Source organism: Thamnophis sirtalis, unplaced genomic scaffold (assembly GCF_051295495.1).
Source record: "Thamnophis sirtalis isolate CommonGarterSnake01/CBP01778 unplaced genomic scaffold, rThaSir2_p1.2 scaffold_11, whole genome shotgun sequence".
Taxonomy (NCBI): Eukaryota; Metazoa; Chordata; class Lepidosauria; order Squamata; family Natricidae; genus Thamnophis; species Thamnophis sirtalis.
Window position 1 is genome coordinate 8,471,801 of NW_028261391.1, and position 22,244 is coordinate 8,494,044.

Here is a 22,244-nt window from a genome sequence, read left to right on the forward strand (position 1 = left end):
TCTTACCTGGATATGTTTCCTGTCCACCTACCTGCTAAGACCAATAAAAAATAAGGTCTATCTGAGAGGCTGTACAGCTGGAAAGGTCTCCCCTTGTTGAATCCAGAAAGCTGAATATATGAATATCAACCGTCTTGAAAATTTGCAAGCCAGATATGGGCTAGTCATTTTCTTTATTTTTTGTCTTTTTAGCCATCAGCTAATGTCATAGAAACTCCACCAAATCAGAAGGAAGCAGTGGGACAGGTGACCGATTGTCCTTGGAGCTATTTCAAATCACCTAAATGCCCAGGAAAGGTTGCAGTAAAGATCCCTGGCCTTCACCTGCCTTCACGTTCATGGGAACAGGCTGAAACCTCCGAAACAAAGAAGGATATGTGACACTGAAAGCTTAATTAGGAGGAAACCTCCCTGCCTCACTTCCTCTCTCCCTCCCTCCTTCCTTCCTTTCTTCCTTCCCCCCTCCCTCCCTCCTTCCTTCCTTCCCAAGCAACTACTTTCTGCTCAAGGAAATGTTAAAATATTAAAAACATTCAATTATCCATATACCATTAACATTCAAAAAATCATGTAGTGTAGTTATTTCAAAAATCAAGTTTGTTTATTTTTTCCATTTATTTCCATTTATGCTTTTGCATCCTGTCAGTCATTTCTCAAGTTGTGAGGAGAAGAAAGAAAGAGGAAGGAAGGAAGGAAGGAAGGAAGGAAGGAAGGAAGGAAGGAAGGAAGGAAGGAAGGAAGGAAGGAAGGAAGGAAGGAAAAACGCAAAGTATTTTTTACTATGTATGCTTAATCATTACACTTATAGCTTAAAGGGAAAGATTCAATCATTGCTTGATTTATTCAGCACTTTTTCCGGGTTAATAAGAATGCTAAAAAAATGAACGAGGAAAACCAGTTAATAAACTAATTAAGAATACTATATATGTTGTTTCCCTTTCACCACTGAAATCTGGAGCAGATTTTCCTTCCCACATTAGGAAGGGCTCACCATGATCAAGTGCTTCAAAAAGGCAGCAGGAAGTTTGTCCTTTCAGACTTGCAAGATTCTTTGAAAGTAACTTTACAATAAAGTAGAATTAGTTCATCTTGTCCTGTTTCCTGCCTGGCTTATTCCGAAGGGTTGACACTTTCCCAATTTGTCTTTTCATCTATGGATGTTTACAGCCAAAATGGCGGCCATTTTGTAGCAAATGCACCCATGGAATCAGCCATTTTCTGAACTAAGCTGCCTCACAACCCCAGTCATTTTTCAGATAACAATATCTATAATATCATATAATATATAATATTGAAGGCCTCAGGTTGGAATTTGGGAGGTTTTTTAAAGGAATTGCTGAGGCAGAAAGTTGCAGCTGCGATGAGTGTAACATGACCAGTAACCCATGTTTGGACAATACTGCTTAGCAATAGGAAAGTGACAAGAAAGTAATATGTTAGAAGGATGCCCTTAGAAGGATGCTAGATAACTAAGGCATGCAGACATAAACTTTAGTAATGAAATTACAGAATAAGTTGGGAAGGTTAGCAGTTGTTAATACTGGTGAAGAGGAGGGAGGGTTTCTCATGCAGACAATATGCCTCCTGGTGGTGGGGACCCTGTTGTCCCTCCTGGAAGGCTACACTTTTGCAGAAGGCCAAAGGATTGGAGGCTTCCCTCAGCTCTGAGGGAAAGTTGTTCCAGAATGCAGCGGTAGTGGCAGAAAAGACCCTCTTCCTTGACCCCACTTCTCAAAACCCTTTGACCGATGGAGTCTGTAATACACTTTCCCTTCCTGAACGGGTGGGACAGGTTGATGTGATGGGGCAAAGCCAGTTCTGTAGGTTGCCTGGCCTTATGCCTTTAACAGGATTGGAAGGGACCTTGGAGGTCTTCTAGTCCAACCCCCTGCTCAGGCAGGAAACCTGGTTAATGCCAATACTCTGAGGTAACAGCACGGAGACAGAGTGGATGCAACAACGTTTGTTAAGCAGAACTGAGCAAGGAACAACAACTTGAAGCCTGACAGCTCTTTTGTATGCGAGCTGTCAGATTATAAACCAAAAGGAAACCTGTTGTGTATCGCAGTTTCCTGGTTCCACTAGGGGGTGCCATACTCGGTTCTGATTGGTTCCTGCTTGACAGCCGGCATATTTCAAGAGCTGTCAAGCAGGGTCTCAGCGTTGCCACCCTCGTCGCCAATGTTCTATCTGGGAGAACCCGGGTGGAGGGAAGGACCGAGGCAAGCCAGATCTCTTAATGCTAACAGTTTATTGTTAACAGGTTGCCAACGTGGCATTTCACTACGCGCATGTCTCAGATAATGGCAATACTAGGCCCAGTAATCTTCAACATCTTCATCAATGATTTGGATGAGGGGATAAAGGGGGAACTCATCAAATTTGCAGATGACACCAAGCTGGCAGGAATAGCCAACACTCCAGAAGACAGGCTTAAGATACAGAAGGATCTTGACAAACTTGAACATTGCGCACTATGTAAGAAAATGAAATTTAATGGTGAAAAGAGTAAGGTTCTACATTTAGGCAAGAGAAAGAAAATGCACAGGTACAGTATAGGTGGCACCTTGCTCAATAGTAGTAACTGTGAGAGGGATGGTGGAGTCCTAGTGGACCACTATTTAAACAGGAGCCAGCCGTGTGCAGCAGCTGCCAAAAAAGCCAACACAGTTCTAGGCTGCATAAACAGAGGGAGAGGATCAAGACCACGTGAAGTGTTAATACCACTTTATAATGCTTTGGTAAGGTCACACTTGGAATCGGCATTCGGTTTTGGTCGCCACGATCCAAAAGTGATATGGAGACTTACGTGCGCATCAGCTTGTGTGGCCTGGTTCCCCTCTCCCATCCCACCGCCCAAGATAGGCCACCAAGCCACAAAGGTTTGGGACCATTATTTTATAGCATTGGAGCAAAATTGGTTCCCTCTTCATTTTATTCTCTAGAAAAACCTACTTTAGCTGATCCTCTGTATCCATTCCAAGATGCGAATTGATTAATGATCACCAGTGGATTACACAAGACTAGGGGGAAAAACTTACTCTGCTGGGAAATGACCACAAATGAAAATCCCCCTGCTGCCAAGGTATACCTTTCTAATCTTTCCCTCACAGGTTGAAGTTTAAAGATGAGGGGTGCCATGCACTAGAAGAATAAATATCAGCTTTTGATTTCAAAGTAAATTTAGAAGAACAAAGCTCTGTCAGAACCTATCTCTCAGTGACGTGTGGTGAGGTTTATTGCTGGTGAGGCATGTCGGACATAGCGCCGGAGCGGCCAAAAGCCTCTTTCTTGACAGCAGGCAAAGAAAGAGGCTTTTGGCCCCTCCGGAGACACGGGGAAGTAGGTCAGGTGGGGGGGGGGGGGCTGGCTGGCTTGGGAGGGGGGATCATGGCCGCTCAGGTGGCCCCGCTGCTGCCGACAGAAGCTTGAGTGTCCCAGCACCGTCCGAGCTGAAGAAAGCGGAGGATTGTTCGTCGGAGGAGGTGGGGGGGGCAAGGTGGTGGAGCGCGATGGTGGCGAGAAGCAGCTTGGACGGAGCCGGGACACCCAAGCTGCTGGCGGTGTCCCGGATCCGACCAAGCTGCTTCTCGCCACCATCGCGCTCCACCACCTTGCCCCCCCCGCCTCCTCCGACGAACAATCCTCCACTTTCTTCAGCTCTGATTGTACCGGGACACCCAAGCTGCTGGTGGTGGGGGCCACCTGAGCGCCCATGATCCCCCCTCCCCAGCCAGCCAGCCCACCCACCCCCGACCTGCTCCCCGCCTGGCCGGCCAGCCGGCACAAGGACTCACCGCTCTTTTCCTCCTCCTCCTCCCCGCTCTAGTGTCAGCAGGCTCCGTGGGACAACAGGGTCTCATAAACCGCAGTCAGGGCAGAGGGGAAAAGGGCGGCAGCGGAGGAAGCGGCAGCGGCGGCCGATGAAGTTGCCGTGACACAAACTGCCTTGCCACGGCCCATCCGCTGTCCCGGCCTGCAGCCAGTCCAGCACTGTGCTGGGCTGGCTGCAGGCCGGAGCAGCGAGAATGTCGGCACTTGGTGGCTCCCGTGATGCACTTTTAAAAGGCGAAAAATTCCTTATGCAAAGGAGGCCCTGAGTTCTCTCGCCTCCTCCAGGCTGAAACCTCCGAAACAAAGCGGGACGTGTGACACTGAAAGCTTAACTGGGAGGAAACCTCCCTGCCTCACTTCCTCTCTCCCTTCTCCTTCCCTCCTTTCTTCCTTCCCCCCTCCCTCCCTCCTTCCTTCCTTCCCAAGCAACTAGTTTTCTGCTCAAGGAAATGTTAAAATATTAATAGCATTCAATTAACCATGTACCATTAACATTCAATAAAATCATGTAGTGTAGTGGTTATTTCCAAAATCAACTTTGTTTATTTTTCCATTTATTCTTTTGAAACAAACACCCACCCTATGGATCCTGTCAGTCATTTCTCAAGTTGTGAGGAGAAGAAAGAAAGAAAAAGGAAGGGAGGGAGGGAGGGAGGGAGGGAGGGAGGAAGGAAGGAAGGAAGGAAGGAAGGAAGGAAGGAAGGAAGGAAGGAAGGAAGGAAGGAAGGAAGGAAACACTCAAAGTATTTTTTACTATGTAAGCTTAATCATCGCACTTATAGCTTAAAGGGAAAGATTCAATCATTGCTTGATTTATGCAGCTCTTTTTCCGGGTTAATAAGAATGCTAAAAAAAATGAACGAGGAAAACCAGTTAATAAACTAATTTAGAATACTATATATATATTTTGTTGCTGAATGTTTCATATTTTGTAGTCTACTGTCCATGGGCTTTAACTCTTGGAAATAAAACTTTCTCCTCTTCAAGTTGCAACAGCAGGGGTTTTTTTCCCCTTTCGCCACTGAAATCTGGACCAGATTTTCCTTCCCACATTAGGAAGGGCTCACCATGATCAAGTGCTTCAAAAAGGCAGCAGAAAGTTTGTCCTTTCAGACTTGCAAGGTTCTTTGAAAGAAACTTTACAATAAAGTAGAATTAGTTCATCTTGTCCTGTTTTCTGCCTGGTTTATTTCGAAGGGTTGACACTTTCCCAATTTGTCTTTTCATCTATGGATGTTTACAGCCAAAATGGCGGCCATTTTGTAGCAAACGCACCCATGGAATCAGCCATTTTCTGAACTAAGCTGCCTCACAACCCCAGTCATTTTTCAGATAACAATATCTATAATATCATATAATATATAATATTGAAGGTCTCAGGTTGGAATTAGGGAGGTTTTTTAAAGGAATTGCTGAGGCAGAAAGTTGCAGCTGCGATGAGTGTAACATGACCAGTAACCCATGTTTGGACAATACTGCTTAGCAATAGGAAAGTGACAAGAAAGTAATAAGTTAGAAGGATGCCCTTAGAAGGATGCTACATAACTAAGGCATGCAGACATAAACTTTAGTAATGAAATTACAGAATAAGTTGGGAAGGTTAGCAGTTGTTAATACTGGTGAAGAGGAGGGAGGGTTTCTCATGCAGACAATATGCCTCCTGGTGGTGGGGACCCTGTTGTCCCTCCTGGAAGGCTACACTTTTGCAGAAGGCCAAAGGATTGGAGGCTTCCTTCAGCTCTGAGGGAAAGTTGTTCCAGAATGCAGCGGTAGTGGCAGAAAAGACCCTCTTCCTTGACCCCACTTCTCAAAACCCTTTGACCGATGGAGTCTGTAATACACTTTCCCTTCCTGAACGAGTGGGACAGGTTGATGTGATTGATGGGGCAAAGCCAGTTCTGTAGGTTGCCTGGCCTTATGCCTTTAACAGGATTGGAAGGGACCTTGGAGGTCTTCTAGTCCAACCCCCTGCTCAGGCAGGAAACCTGGTTAATGCCAATACTCTGAGGTAACAGCACAGAGACAGAGTGGATGCAACAACGTTTGTTAAGCAGAACTGAGCAAGGAACAACAACTTGAAGCCTGACAGCTCTTTTGTATGCGAGATGTCAGATTATAAACCAAAAGGAAACCTGTTGTGTATGGCAGTTTCCTGGTTCCACTAGGGGGTGCCATACTCGGTTCTGATTGGTTCCTGCTTGACAGCCGGCATATTTCAAGAGCTGTCAAGCAGGGTCTCAGCGTTGCCACCCTCGTCGCCAATGTTCTCTCTGGGAGAACCCGGGTGGAGGGAAGGACCGAGGCAAGCCAGATCTCTTAATGCTAACAGTTTATTGTTAACAGGTGCCAAAGTGGCATTTCACTACGCGCATGTCTCAGATAATGGCAACACTAGGCCCAGTAATCTTCAACATCTTCATCAATGATTTGGATGAGGGAATAAATGGGGAACTCATCAAATTTGCAGATGACACCAAGCTGGCAGGAATAGCCAACACTCCAGAAGACAGGCTTAAGATACAGAAGGATCTTGACAAACTTGAACATTGGGCCCTACCTAACAAAATGAAATTCAGTGGTGAAAAGAGTAAGGTTCTACATTTAGGCAAGAGAAACAAAATGCACAGGTACAGTATAGGTGTTACCTTGCTCAATAGTAGTAACTGTGAGAGGGATCATGGAGTCCTATTGGATAATCATTTAAATAGGAGCCAGCCGTGTGCAGCAGCTGCCAAAAAAAGCCAACACAATTCTAGGCTGCATCAACAGAGGGATAGAATCAAGATCACATGAAGGGTTAATGCCACTTTATAATGCCTTGGTAAGGCCACACTTGGAATACTGCATTCAGTTTTGGTCGCCACAATGCAAAAATGATATGGAGACTCTAGAAAGAGTGCAGAGAAGAGCAACAAAGATTATTAGGGAAGGAGGCTAAAACATATGAGGAACAGTTGCAGGAACTGGGCATGTCTAGTTTAATGAAAAGAAGGACTAGGGGAGACATAATAGCAGTGTTCCAATATCCCAGGGGTTGCCACAAAGAAGAGGGAGTCAAGCTATTCTCCAAGGCACCTGAGGGTAGAACAAGAAGCAATGGGTGGAAATTAATCCAGGAGAGAAGCAATTTAGAACTGAGGAGAAATTTCCTGACAGTTAGAACAATTAATCAGTGGAACAGCTTGTCTCCAGAAGTTTTGAATGTCCCAACACTGGAAGTCTTTAAGAAGATGTTCGATGGCCATTTGTCTGAAATGGTATAGGGTTTCCTGTCTAGGCAGGGGGTTGGACTAGAAGATCTCCAAGGTCCCTTCCAACTCTGCTATTGTATTTTATGGGATTTGTTCACGTGCACATCAGCTTGTGTGGCCTGGTTCCCCTCTCCCATCCCACCGCCCAAGATAGGCCACCAAGCCACAAAGATTGGGGACCATTATTTTATAGGTTTGGAGCAAAATTGGTTCCCTCTTCATTTTATTCTCTAGAAAAACCTATTTTATCTGATCCTGTGTATCCATTCCAGGATGCGAATTGATTAATGATCACCACTGGATTACACAAGACTAGGGGGAATAACTTACTCTGCCGGGAAATGACCACAAATGAAAATCCCCCTGCTGCCAAGGTATACCTTTCTAATCTTTGCCTCACAGGTTGAAGTTTAAAGATGAGGGGTGCCATGCACTAGAAGAATAAATACCAGCTGTTGATTTCAAAGTAAATTTAGAAGAACAAAGCTCTGTCAGAACCTATCTCTCAGTGACGTGTGGTGAGGTTTATTGCTGGTGAGGCATGTCGGACATAGCGCCGGAGCGGCCAAAAGCCTCTTTCTTGACAGCAGCCTCTTTTCCTCCTCCTCCTCCCCGCTCTAGTGTCGGCGGGCTCCGCGGGACAACAGGGTCTCATAAGCCGCAGTCAGGGCAGAGGGGAAAACGGCGGCAGCGGAGGAAGCGGCAGCAGCGGCCGATGAAGTTGCCATGACACAAAGTGCCTTGCCACCGCCCGCCCTGCCCCGGCCTGCAGCCAGCCCAGCACGGTGCTGGGCTGGCTGCAGGCCAGAGCAGCGGGAATGTCAGCACTTGGCGGCTCCCGCGATGCAAAGTGCCCGGCGAGGCACTTTGCATTGCGGGAGCCGCCAAGACCCGGGTCTGCAGCAAAGGCGCCAAGCCGCCCAGTAGAAAATGGCGGGCAGAGAAGAAATTGCTGCTGAAGAAATGGCAGCTGGCGGCCCAGAGCAACCTCTCCAGAATCACCCTCGATTGCGCAGTCACTCAAGTGCAAGACATGATTCGCTGCTCCCAGATCAGGAGGTGGGAGAATCAGTGCCTCCTCTGCATACGAATTTTTTTGCTTTTTAACCCTTTCTTAACTTTTAAAAGGCGAAAAATTCCTTATGCAAAGGAGGCCCTGAGTTCCCTCGCCTCCTCCTAAAGTTAACACTAGAAACTAAATGACATGTCCGGAGCAGGAAACCATGGAAAGTTTAGAGGACCAGATGAGACAGTAAATAGTTGATCTAATTTAAAGAACTCCCAATGGGGTTCAGAAAGAAATCAAATCTGGGATTTCAACTGGTTTGCACAGGTGGCTGAGGGAGTAACTCCACCCACTTGCTATGTGGTAACAAACCTTCTCTTCACAATAGCCTTCCACACTTTTCCCAGGATGCCACTTCTTCCTTGGCATCTTTGTGTTCATGATAGTTCCCACTTAATCAACTTAAACTGGTTTTTCCATGTCTGCAAAATTGAAGGAGAGGAACCAGTTCTTGGCCTTCTTCTAAATGTCCCCCTTTTAGGTACCAAAGTGATCTTTGCCTAAGGTGACTAGACGTCCCGCTTTCAGCGGGATAGGCACTCTTTTCTACAATTTGTCCCACGTCCCGCGATGTTCTTAAAAAGTCCTGATTTTTTTTTAAGAACAGGCGCAGGCGCGGGGACCGGCAGCGCAGCCAGCATTTTTGACATGTTCGGAAACTTCGCAAGGCCTTTGCAAGGCCCCCGGACTTGCCCAAGATGCCAGGCCTCCAAAAATAATGCCTTGGTAAGGCCACACTTGGAATCCTGCATTCAGTTTTGGTCGCCACAATGCAAAAATGATATGGAGACTCTAGAAAGAGTGCAGAGAAGAGCAACAAAGATTATTAGAGAACTGGAGGCTAAAACATATGAGGAACAGTTGCAGGAACTGGGCATGTCTAGTTTAATGAAAAGAAGGATTGGGGAGACATGATAGCAGTCTTCCAATATCTCAGGGGCTGCCACAAAGAAGAGGGGGTTAAACTATTCTCCAAGGCACCTGAGGGTAGGACAAGAAGCAATGGGTGGAAACTAATCAAGGACAGAAGCAACTTAGAACTGAGGAGAAATTTCCTGACAGTTAGAACAATTAATCAGTGGAACAGAAGTTGCCTCCAGAAGTTGTGAATGCCCCAACACTGGAAGTCTTTAAGAAGATGTTCGATGGCCATTTGTCTGAAATGGTGTAGGGTTTCCTGCCTAGGCAGAGGGTTGGACAAGAAGACCTCCAAGGTCCCTTCCAACTCTGCTATTGTATTTTATGGGATTTGTTCACGTGCACATCAGCTGGCCACTTGTGTGGCCTGGTTCCCCTCTTCCATCCCACCCCACAAAATGGCCCACCAAGCCACAAATGTTGGGGGCCACTATTTTATAGGATTGGAGCAAAATTGGTTCTCTCTTCATTTTATTCTCTAGAAAAAGCTACTTTATCTGATCCTGTGTATCCATTTCAGGATGCGAATTGATTAATGATCGCCATTGGATTACACAAGACTAGGGGGGGAAACTTACTCTGCCGGGAAATGACCACAAATGAAAATCCCCCTGCTGCCAAGGTATACCTTTCTAATCTTTGCCTCACAGGTTGAAGTTTAAAGATGAGGGGTGCCATGCACTAGAAGAATAAATATCAGCTGTTGATTTCAAAGTAAATTTAGAATACAAAGCTCTGTCAGAACCTGCTGAATACCACCGCTGCAACATATACATAGAAGATCAAAGCTCTTGCTCTCTCTGCAGAGCTCGAGTTCTTGTCTTCTCTGAGTCTGCAAACATTTCCAAAATGGTCCTTTTAATTTCATTCTTAATAGGGCTACAGGTACTTGATGCGTTGGCTCTCTCTCCACCTCGTCAGTTTGTTTACCCACCGTGCAGCTCTCTGGAGGTAAAGGCTGCTGCGGACGCGGCCATCAATGAACTCAATGCACATCGGAACGAAGGCTATGTTCTTAGACTCCAGCGCATTTTTGATGTGCACAAAGACCAAGAGGTAAGATCTCTTCCCTCTACTGTCTATATTTTATCCTTTCCTTCCACTCAGCACAAACCATTGTGATGTTGAATCGTGGTAGCACTGAAGTATCTGGACAGGAGAATAAAAGCTATAAAATCACTTGATAGCACCCAAGAGATGCAGGCAATTACCATGCTACCCTTGAATCTACAGGGCACCCAGATTCTGCTAGCCTAGATTTGATAGCCTTAATGCTTCACTTAATACCTCACTGAATGAAGTAACTGATTTGAGTTCAGTGGCAGATCTTGATGCCTCTGGGCATTCCCACTCCTGTGTTTTTGGTTAAATGGTACCTGGTATTATCTGTGCAAGACCATCCGAGTTAATCCATTGAGATCCGGTTTCATGAGAATGGATAGTCATTCTTTGCTAGGATTAAAATAAATATTTTGCCACCTATTGCGAACCTTTTAGACTAAACCGTGATTCTGAGGACACTGGTGCCCTCTAAATTTGTTATGAAATGTTCCAACATGCTTCAGTCCTTTTCTGCCCAAATCTCCAACTGAACAGGACCTGTGATTGATATATCATTTAAAGATTCTCGGAGAAATAGGGAAATGGTGTTCGAAATTCAGAGAGGGAAATTTAAACAAGGGGGAATAATGAGCAAAAAAATTCGGAAGTGATTAAGTGAACCTGTCTTAGGTTCCTCGTAGTTCCACAGATGCTGTAAAGGGCTTTATCCATGGCAACATTAAAATATTGGGAGATTCATCCTGAGGTCTACAAGTTCTCTTCCCTTTCATCAGAGAGTAAGTGGCATCACGGAAGCATCCCACCAGAACTGTAAAAAGTTTTAGCACGTGCACAATATTGTTAATTGGTTAAAAAAAATTAGCCTTGCATCAATAGACCGCCACAACGAGGTTTATTGGAAAGCAAGATGGGTGGCATATAATTTAAATAAATCTAGTTGGATACTGTGGAAGCCGCTGGATTTATCTGAGAGCGTGTATGGTTTCTTGAGATCAAGTGAGAATTGGTTGAGCTGCTTAAGATGATGGACACCCTGCTTTGCCCTTTCAAGAGTTTTCTTTTGCTTGTCCATAGTGGGGTGGAAATACTCGTTTCTTCCTCGTTTTGGATGTGTTAGAAACCGAATGCCATGTCCTGAGCAGAGAATCATGGAAAGAATGCAAGATTCAACAACTATTCGAGACAGTAAGTAAGCAATCTTCTTATTTCAATAATGACCAATGGAAGGAAGTCAGATCTAGGTTTTGAAATGGTTTGCAAAGGCAGCTGAGAGAGTTTCTCCACCCTCCCTCCACCCTGCCACTATGTCCGACATATAAAAAAGTGCCAGCCTGCGCGCCAGCAGAGATGGGTAAAACACACACACACACATTACTTACAATAATACAATTACTTACAAATTAAATTAATTTTGAATTCCTCCCCCTCCCTCCAACCCACATACCTTTTCCAGCTGTTTCAGAGAGGATTTCAACTCTGCTCTTGTCTGCCATGATGAAAATGTAAAAATGTAAAAGGAAAAAGGAAAGAGCTGCTGAGGTCAGGCTGGGTTAGCTGCTGCCAGAGTCCCCAATGGATGACTCTGCTTAACTGTTTAAAAAAGCCTTTTAAAAAACGCCCTCTACAGGAGGAGGCAAGAGAACCAAGTGCCTCATCTACATTACGAATTTTTCGGCTTTTAACCCTTGCTTAACTCTGCTCAAGTGATCATAAAGATAGACTAAATGAGGCACATGGTTCTCCCGCCTCCTCCTCGTAGCGGTGAGTACTGCCACTTGTGTACTGGACCCGTGTCCCTCCTGGCTGGTCGCGAACAGCAAGGAGGTGACGCGGAGCTGGATCCAGGCGATGGTGAATGCTTCTCTTCGGGAGGGCTTCTTCCCACCGGCACTGAAGATAGCGGTGGTGAGACCCCTCCTGAAGAAGCCATCGTTGGACCCAGCTAGTTTGAACAACTACCGGCCAGTCTCCAACCTCCCTTTCATTGGGAAGGTTGTTGAAAAAGTGGTAGCCTCTCAACTCTGACGGTCCTTGGAGGAAACCGATTATCTGGACGCCTTTCAGTCGGGATTCAGGCCTGGCTACAGCACGGAAACCGCTTTGGTCGCACTGACCGATGATCTCTGGAGAGCCAGGGATGGAGGTTATTCCTCCATCCTAGTGCTCCTTGACCTCTCAGCGGCCTTTGATACCATCGACCATGGTATCCTTCTGCGACGGTTACGAGAGGTGGGAGTGGGCGGCACTGTTTTTCGGTGGTTCTCCTCCTATGTCTCGGACAGGTCGCAGTCGGTGTTAGTTGGGGGAGAGAGGTCGACCCCTAGGCCCATGAAATATGGGGTCCCTCAGGGTTTGGTCCTATCCCCCCTTCTGTTCAATATCTACATGAAGCCATTGGGTGAGATCATTTGATGGCACGGGATAAAATGCCATCAATATGTGGACGATACTCAGTTGTATCTGTCCGCTCCGTGCCAACTCAGTGAAGCGGTTGACATGATGTGCCAGTTCCTGGAGGCTGTCAGGGTCTGGATGGGAGTTAACAAGCTTGTACTCAATCCAGACAAGACCGAGTGGCTGTTGTGTTTCCCTCCCAAGAATTTGGCCAGTATTCCATCACTCAGGCTGGGGGGTGAAAATTTACGCCCCTCAGACAGGGCACGCAACTTGGGAGTCCTCCTGGACCCACAGCTGACCTTAGAACATCACCTGTCGGCTGTGACCAGGGGGGCATTTGCCCAGGTTCGCCTGGTGCACCAGTTGCGCCCCTACCTGAACCGGGAGGCACACGCGACAGTCACTCATGCCCTCGTGACCTCAAGACTGGACTACTGCAATGCACTCTACATGGGGCAGCCTTTGAAGAGTATTCGGAGACTACAACTCGTCCAGAATGCAGCCGCGCGAGCGATTGTGGGTGCACCTCGGTACACCCACGTTACACCTATCCTCCGCGAGCTGCACTGGTTACCGATCGGTCTCCAGATATGCTTCAAAGTGCTAGTCGTAACTTATAAAGCCCTTCATGGTATTGGACCTGGGTACTTGAGAGACCGCCTTCTGCCAATTACCTCCCACAGACCCGTTAGATCGCACAGGGTCGGCCTCCTCCGGGTTCCGTCTACCAGCCAATGCCATCTGGCTACTACCCAGGGGAGGGCCTTCTCTGTTGCAGCTCCGGCCCTTTGGAATGAACTCCCCGTGGAGATTCGGACCCTCACCCTCTCCAGGCCTTCCGGAAAGCCGTCAAAACCTGGCTGTGCCGGCAGGCCTGGAGTTGATGAGTTCCCCTCCCCTCTCGACTTGTATGGCCGTATGATTCTTGTGTATTTTAATTATATGTATTGTGTTTCTATCCTCTTTCCCCTTTTGAGTTGTTTGCCGCCCTGAGTCCCTCCCGGAGAAGGGCGGCATACAAATAAATTAAATGTGAATCTGAATCTGAATCTCCTGTAGAGGTCACTTTTTAGAGGCTTTTTTAAATAGTTAAGCACTAAGCAGAGTCATCCACTGTGACTCTGGCAGCAACTACCTCAGCCTTTTTCCTTTTACATTTTTTTTTCTTTTCATGATGACAGTGGTGAGGCCCCGCCTCCCCTGCCTCCCCTGACTGCATGTCACTGGACTAAAATAAGAACATGGTTAGAGGAAATATTACAACAAAAGATAGAGCCCAGATCAGAGACATTCTTATTGGGTATCCTCCCAGAGAAATATAAGAAAAAAGACAACTATTTGATTATACATGTAACTACAGCAGTGAGAATTATATTTGCTTAAAATTGGAAATTAAATAAGGTACCAACAGGAGGAGATAATAAAAAAAAAATTCTAGACTCTGCAGAGATGAATAGATTGACTTTGAAAATAAAGGATAAAGAGGAATCGATGTACTTCAAGACATGGGGAAGATTTTATAAATGGTTACAGAAACACATACAGAAAAGAAAGTAAGAGGAAAATATGGAACCCAGACAACATGCCGTTAAGTAGAAAAGGGGGGGAAATAGGGAAGAAAATAACAATATATAAATATATATTCAAAAGTAAAATTCAAAGGGGAAAAACATATAGGATATATTTGAGAAAGAAAGGGAACAAGAAATGATATTTAACTATTTTTGGGTTTGCGGAAATACCACCGGAAGAAAATAAAAATGAAAAACTGGAAGAGACACCTACAACAATAAAAAAAGAAAGGAAGAGAGGAGGAGAAGAGGTGAGAGGAAAAAAAGGGAAGAAAGATAGAGGTGAGGAGAGGAAGATGGAAGGGAGAAGGAGAGAGGGTAGGAAGGGGAAGAGAAAGAGAGGAGTAGGGGAATGGGAAGGGAAGAAGGAAGGGAAAGGAGAGAGGAAGGAAGGAGGAAGTAGAGAAGGGAGGGAGGGAGAAAAGAAAGGGAAAAGAAGGTGGTATCAAAACAGGCGAGGGATGATAAACAGCAAACCAAATGGTATGTTATAACCATGTAAATGGAATGACAAATGCATAAGAAGGACGGAGGTAAAAAAGAATAATAACTATGTGAATGAATACCTATAATTGTATATAGAGAACAAAAAATTGAAAAAATACTTTTCAAAGAATCTCAGCAGTGGAAGAGAGGGAGACAAATGGATTCAGCCTCCACTTATTGCAGGAACTCAACAGAAAGCCTTCCTGACTGAGGGCCCTCAAACCACCTGGTAAACCTATTCAGGGACAGGAAGATCTGCTTTCTCTTAGCAGACCAACTGTCCCACTGCTCTCACACTGGGAAGGGTTTCCTACTATCAAGTTGGAATCCCATTCCTGCAACTTAAACTGGTCCTTCCATTTCTGCACCCTGGAAGGAGAGGAGTCAGTTCTTGGTCTTCTTCAAAGTGACCCCCTTTATGGTACCAAAGATGTGCTTGCTCCTCCCCCAAAGTATTTTGTCAAGCAAAACATTCCCATCTCCTTCAAGGTCTTGATTTCAGGAGTATTCTACTTGCCTTTTTCTGACATTTTGCCATTTCTCTAAATCCTCCTAAAAGTATACTAATTTTCCACGACAGTTTTGGCCTTTGGAACTTTGAGTTTGGTCTAAAGCAGAGACTTTACTACCGGTTTGGGCCGGTCCACCCAAACCGCTAGTAAAAAATGCTACCGTTCACCTGAACCGGTAGTAAAAAAAATGCTTTAAAGGGTTAAAAAGAAAAGTTCTGAGGATCAGCTGTATGACAATCAGCTGTGCCTGATTGTCTGTGAGGTTCCTGCTTGTTGCAGGGGGCATTTTGTATGAAATCCAGCTGCTTTTGCATTGTGTGTGAGTCACTTGTGTAGCTTTTGTGTTGTTTTTGTGTAAAGTGTGATAGTTGGTTTTTGAGCTCCCTGTGATTCTGTGAGGTTCCTGCTTATTGCATGGGCCTTTTTGTGCGAAGTCCAGCTGCTTTTACATTGTGTGTGAGTCAGTTCTGCAGCCATGCCCAACTGGTCACATGACCACCAAGCCATGCCCACCTGGTCATATGACCACCAAGCCACGCCCACCAAGCCACGCCCACCAAGCCACAGAACCTGTAGGGAAAAATTTGTAATTTCACCACTGAAATAAATCACACATCAGAACAGTAAATGAAAATAAATCTTTCAAAATGACAGCAAAACTGAGTGCGGTTTACTTTCCATGCAAGCATTCCATGGATATTTCTCCAACCCTCCTCAATCTTCTCTCTGCTCTACTGAGTCTGAGGAATTGCTCATTTAGGGTGCACAACATGAGCACTTTCTAATAATTCCTCATATATTCTGCACTGCAAAAAAGACTATGGAATTGTACAAAAATAAAGGAAAGAGGTAGGCTGTAGAAATATGGAAAGTGAGAAATGTGGAAAGTTTGATTCTCCTCGTTTTGGAAGGAAAATAAACTTGAGTCTAAGGTGAGTGTTGGTGGGGGGGAACTACAATGTTTGATTATGTATCATGGAATCATTGGTAAAAGAAATGGGCAGCATTAACAAACTATCTTCCTTTGTTCCAGGTGTATGGCCAGTGTAAAATAATAATTGAGTTAAACAGGAATTCAGATGATTGGCATTTGCTCAGTTATGACTGCAGTTTTCAACCAGGTATGTATTTTCCACGTAGGCTTGCAAGAAAAGTCTATCCAAGCACAGATATCTCCCAATTGCAGTTTTAAAGATTTCACTACAGAAAATGAAAAAGCAGATGCAAAAGCCCCCAAATTAAATTTTAAAGCCACGTTTTATTCTTCGGGGTATTTTGCAGTGACTTGTCCAGGCAGTCTCCAGGAATCAGACACAATTAAACAGAAGAAGAAGAAAATCCAAAATGAATTTGTTTTTTTTGGGCGGGGGGTAAATTATAATCTTGATTGATATAAGGAGGCAGAGGAGGCCTTGGGTAATGAATCATCTACAAGCAAAACCATCAGAGTCTACGACAGGGGTGTCAAACTTGATTTCATTGAGGGACGCATCACAGTTGTGTTTGAGGGCTGGGGTGGGCATGGCCAGGGTGGGTGTGGCCAGCTCGATGTCACTCATGTCGGGAGAACCTGTGGTGGTCCAAGAGCTCTGGCAGCAAAAACAGGCTCCCGAGTCCCGTTTTCAGCTTCCACAGCCTCCGGCAACCTCTGACAGAAAAAATGGAGCTCTGTTTTCACTGGCAGAAGCACCGCGGGCCAGTCCTTTGCTGCTTCCAGGTTGGCCCCGTGGGCCAGATCTAAGTACCTCGCAGGCCAGATCCGGCCCCCCAAGGCTTTGAGTTTGACAACCCTGGTCTATGACAATTCACAGTAGCCAACTTGCCACTGCGAACTTGCCCCTGTCAATGCGCTGCCAGAAAACTCACCACAGTCAACTCACCAAAGGACAATTCACTGCGGGACAAGGGTTGTACTAACAGCAGAGAAATAGTAGAGTAGAATAAAGAAAGGACGGATGCAAAATGAGGGACAGAATGAAATGTGAATAGCAGGAACTATTCTTTTAAGACTTATTTTAAATAATTAAATGGGACTGTTAAATTCTCCTGCAGCGAGTTGTCCCATGTCAAGTTAGCCATGGCAAATCATCCAATGGAGGGTTGGCCATGGTAAGTTGTCTGCAGTGGGTTGACTGTGGCAAATTGTCCCATTCCGAAAACCACCAAGCTCAGAGAGCACCAAGGATTCTATAGTCCAACTCTGGCCTACAGCCGTTCTCTTATAATGGTTGTTGCCATCAGATTTGTGCCCCTCTCAATGACCAACTTCATTGCTTCCCTGCTATTGTGTTGTGTCAGGTTGCTAAATAATGTAACTAGGACCCTGATTAGATACATATTTGATAGAGAAGCTTAATTTTCAAGCTGATCCAAGCTTTCCGTATTTCAGTTCATTTAAATGTACAAGCTCAAATCCGAATGTCTTGCCTTACCTTATTAAATGTCTCTTTTTGCTTTTTTAAAGTTTCTGGTTCGGTTATTGTGGGTGTTTGTCCTGACTGTCCAATACCTTTAGATCCTTCTAAAGACATTTTTCAGCAAACAGCATTGGAGACACTGGCCAAATTCAATGCTGAAAACGAAGACAACAAGTATTTTGCCATTCTCAATGTCACCAAAGCCAATACACAGGTAAAGTTGAAAAGGAGCATTTTTCAGCCAGAAAGTCGATGCAGTTATGATTTGTATGAAGAGTGCCACAAAAGACAGGGCTTTTAGGCTAAACTCAGAAATTAAAAATAATAAGTAAAATTATTATTTTATAATTAATAATTACATGTTTTAATTATTTAATTTTTTTAATTTAGAAATTTAAAAAATAATCCCAGAAGAAGACAGTTGACTTCTACATTATTACCAAAGAAAGTGCACAGACAGGTTCAGAAAGTCTGCAGGAATCTGATGTTCTCCAGGGCCCAGTGCTGAGAATTATGGGGTCCATTCTGGAGGGCATCAGGCTGATAAAGATTGGCAGATTACCTAAGATTAGAAGGGGCACTTCCTGCAGACAATGTGACCCATTCTAACTCTTCGTCTATGGCTTTTCACAGTGGGTTGTTGGTCCTTCCAACTATGTGGAATACACCATCCAGGAGACTTCTTGTCCCAAAAATCCACCTGTCTCGGACATCACTCAATGTCCTTTCCTCCCCACTGAAACTGCAGTAAGTATTCACCCATCTTGCATAAAAAAATTATTCTGTATTCATCAGTGTCTGCCTGACTCAGTGGCTAAATTTACACAAAATTTAGACTGGCTTAAAATGAGACTGGACAGTATGTGGGAACACAGACATTATCTTAAGTTCATTGGATAAATGAAGGCATTATATTATGCCATGCTGTATGCTATTAATTTGGCCATCGCATTCTGGAAGGCTGAATGCTGCTTCTGTCATATTAACGAGAGGTATATTTATTGTATAAATAAGATTCCTCTAATAGGCTAAGCAGATTATATGCAACTTTATATATAAGTGAATTCCGGTTTGCTTGTAGGGTCATTTTTTGCCCTTCGGAGCCTTCAGGGAAGCCTCCTGAAGGTTAATGAATGCTCCAGAGGGCTAAAACCGGCCCTATGAGCAAACCGGAAGTATGTTCCTGAACTTCCGAGTTGCCCGTACGGAAGGCGAAAAATGGCCTCAAAAGAAGGCCAAAGTCAGCTGGCCATCATGCGCATGCGCGATAGCCAGCTGACAGGGCAGCGCCTCGCGTACCCTGACAAATGGCTCTGTGTGCCATAGGTTTGCCATCACGGATCTATACAGTTGGCAGGTTAGGTTACAATGGAGCTTCTCTCAACAGCTATTTAACAAAAGCTGAATTAGGTTACACTCTGTGTATGCTCTAATCCTTGAGGGATCCTTTCAGTATATTAGAAAATCTGAGCAGGTTAACTTTTTTGTTGTTGATAATGAACATTTTCTCTTTTGCTCTAGGCAAAAGGTCTGTGTAGAGGCACTGTGGTAGAAAATCAGATAGAAAACAAGAAAAATGTCTACGTAAAATGCAAACTCTTCCAACGTCTGGTAAGCCACCTATCATCTGCAGAAAACATTCGTTCCTGGGTTGGGGAACAAATTACTATTTAAACCTCATTGACTGGCTGGATTAAGCAGACAGAGTAAGATCTGCGTCAGAAGGGGATTGTTAATTACTTTTGAATAGTGCTCTTTGTTATATTCCAATTTTAGAGTCTGCAAAAAGCCTCTGGAATGAGGCAACTAAAAACTTTTTAAAAAATACATTAAATGAAATAGAAACCATTGAACAACTCCCCACTCCCCCCACTCTACAATTGAATAAGTAGACAAACATGTTCACAGGTAGCTGTAATGATATGTGGGAAAGAACTTGGTATTCTTTTAATTCTGCTGATGTAGCCTTAGAAGTAGGGAAATAAAGTAGAATTAGCTTATCTGGTTGAGTTTACCTGGTAAGGCTGACAGTAATTGAAGTCTACCTGTGAGGAAGTACTATTGGAAAGGTCTCCCTTCCTGCTCAGAGGGCACATGTTAGAATGCAGCTGCCTTGAACATTTCACAAAAACAAGTAAGCACAATATACAGTATCTATACTTCCCATGTGGTCGACCGCCTAAGCCAGTGGCCCCCAACGGTTTGGGCACCAGGGACCGGTTGTTTGGAGAGAGGTTTTTCCATGGAGCGGAGGGGATGTGGTTTTGCCTGCTGCATGCATCCCACGGATGGGGCTTCCCTCATTTGGGTGCCCTGGTTGCTAGTATCCTGCAGACTGGTCCATGGACCAGGGGTTGAGGACTCCTGCCCTAATCCACTTTTCTGTATCTTTTGTCTCATTAGCTGCCAGTTACAGATGAACAGATGCCACAACCCACGTCTGAACCCCAGGAGCCACAGCATCCTCACCCATCACCTAACATTAGAGAAGCATCCCCAAAGCAGAAGGAAACAGTGGGGCGGGTGATCTACCATAACCCTTGGAGCAAGCATGCTGTTCCAGAAGTGCAGGAGCCCAACCCAACCTCGGGCCCCACTCTTGCTTCTCCAGGACAGGATGCCAGTCCCCAGTTGGCCAAGCCAGCTTGGCCAGCTATTCCTCCCTTTCCCAGAGGCTTTTCACAATCAGACCAATGTCCAGGAGACATTCTAGTACGTGTCTATGGCCTTGAACTGCCTTCACGGCCACAGGCTGAAACTTCCTAAACAAAGAGTGGTGAAGGAAGGAAACACTCAAAGTATTTTTTACTATGTAAGCTTAATCATCACACTTATAGCTTAAAGGGAAAGATTCAATCATTGCTTGATTTATGCAGCTCTTTTTCCGGGTTAATAAGAATGCTAAAAAAATGAACGAGGAAAACCAGTTAATAAACTAATTTAGAATACTATATATATTGCTGCTGAATGTTTCATATTTTGTAGTCTACTGTCCATGGGCTTTAACTCTTGGAAATAAAACTTTCTCCTCTTCAAGTTGCAACAGCAGGGGTTTTTTTCCCCTTTCGCCACTGAAATCTGGAGCAGATTTTGTTATAACCCAGCAACAGCCTGTGCTGCATTCTAATTGGTCGGGCGAAGCACAGCCTGTGATTGGTGGTTGTAATGACAGTTAAATGACAGTTGGTACCTGAGAGTATAAATACTGTGACAGTTGTAACACATCCTGAATCGCTTGTCACCTACTAATAAACATCTTACTCTCTGATTCCATGGCTCCTGCGTCTGTCCCTCACACAACACAAACATATATATATATACAACAGATTTTCCTTCCCACATTAGGAAGGGCTCACCATGATCAAGTGCTTCAAAAAGGCAGCCGAAAGTTTGTCCTTTCAGACTTGCAAGATTCTTTGAATGTAACCTTACAATAAAGTAGAATTAGTTCATCTTGTCCTGTTTCCTGCCTGGTTTATTCCGAAGGGTTGACACTTTCCCAATTTGTCTTTTCATCTATGGATGTTTACAGCCAAAATGGCGGCCATTTTGTAGCAAACGCACCCATGGAATCAGCCATTTTCTGAACTAAGCTGCCTCCCAACCCTGGTCATTTTTCAGATAACAATATCTATAATATCATATAATATATAATATTGAAGGCCTCAGGTTGGAATTAGGGAGGTTTTTTAAAAGGAATTGCTGAGGCAGAAAGTTGCAGCTGCGATAAGTGTAACATGACCAGTAACCCATATTTGGACAATACTGTTTAGCAATAGGAAAGTGACAAGAAAGTAATAAGTTAGAAGGCCCTTAGAATTTATTGGCCAAACGTGATTGGACACACAAGGAATTTGTTTTTGGTAAATATGCTCTCATTGTACATAAAGGAAAAGATACATTTGTCACGAATCATATGGTACAACATTAATGATAGTCATAGGCTACAAGTAAGCAATCAAATTATACTAGGAAGCAATCAATATAAATTTTAAGGATACAAGCAACAAAGTTACAGTCATACAGTTATAAGTGGGAGGAGATGGGTGATAGGAATGATGAGAAGATTAATAGTAATAATGCAGATTTAGTAAATAGTTTGACAGTGTTGAGTGAATTGTTTAGCAGAGTGATGGCGTTTGGGGAAAAAACTGTTCTTGTGTCTTAGTTGTTCTGGTGTACAGTTCTCTATAGCGTTATTTTGAGGGTAGGAATTGAAACAATTTATGTCCAGGATGTGTGTGGGGGTCTGTAAATATTTAGTCAGAAAATGGCTGATTCTGTGGGTGACATTTGCTACAAAATGGCCGCCCTTGGAGGTGGTGGCCAGTCACTAAACCTTTATCGATGACTGTTCTGCTCCGGGCAATGAGGGTTCTGCTCGGGCAGCCAGTTAACTCCACGCTTGGGAATATTTTTCAGATCAAGTTTATTGTCAGGAATCCTTAATAACAAAACTTACAGTTCAGTAATGAGGTTCTTCTGACTTTCCCTGATCTTTCCCTTCACGTAGTGTAAAAAGACATTAATTCCTCTAACCCATGCTGCTGGTACAAAGCTGCTTCTGGTGGTGCTGACAGGGATTCAGTGAGTGCGAAGCAACAAATAATTTCCCCGGGCAAAATACCTACTGCCCAATCAGGGAGCCCAGATATGGTCACATGTTATGGGACTACATTTCCCACAAGGTAGTTGCATTTCCCATGAGATAGTTACTTAAAGAAGACAGC

The 22,244-nt window shown here is 44.5% G+C and overlaps 1 protein-coding gene across 1 annotated transcript; it reads left to right on the forward strand.

The window, feature by feature from the left end:
• The first annotated feature begins 9,870 nt into the window (after positions 1 to 9,870).
• Positions 9,871 to 20,280, forward strand: LOC106556387 (fetuin-B-like). Its single transcript, XM_087726062.1, has 7 exons — positions 9,871 to 10,125; positions 11,206 to 11,316; positions 16,131 to 16,218; positions 17,562 to 17,728; positions 18,148 to 18,261; positions 19,036 to 19,125; positions 19,918 to 20,280. Exons 1-7 carry the CDS (start codon positions 9,919 to 9,921, stop codon positions 20,278 to 20,280), a joined length of 1,140 nt encoding a protein of 379 aa, XP_087582188.1. The 5' UTR covers positions 9,871 to 9,918.
• Positions 20,281 to 22,244: the final 1,964 nt, after the last annotated feature.

What these genes read in the sequence shown, in the direction of transcription:
- LOC106556387 (XM_087726062.1), top strand. Translation starts at nt 9,919, where the DNA reads ATGGTCCTTTTAATTTCATTCTTAATAGGGCTACAGGTACTTGATGCG. An exon ending in ATGTGCACAAAGACCAAGAG is followed by an intron (nt 10,126 to 11,205) that starts GTAAGATCTCTT and finishes GCTTGTCCATAG; the next exon opens with TGGGGTGGAAATACTCGTTT. An exon ending in TCACCAAAGCCAATACACAG is followed by an intron (nt 17,729 to 18,147) that starts GTAAAGTTGAAA and finishes GGCTTTTCACAG; the next exon opens with TGGGTTGTTGGTCCTTCCAA.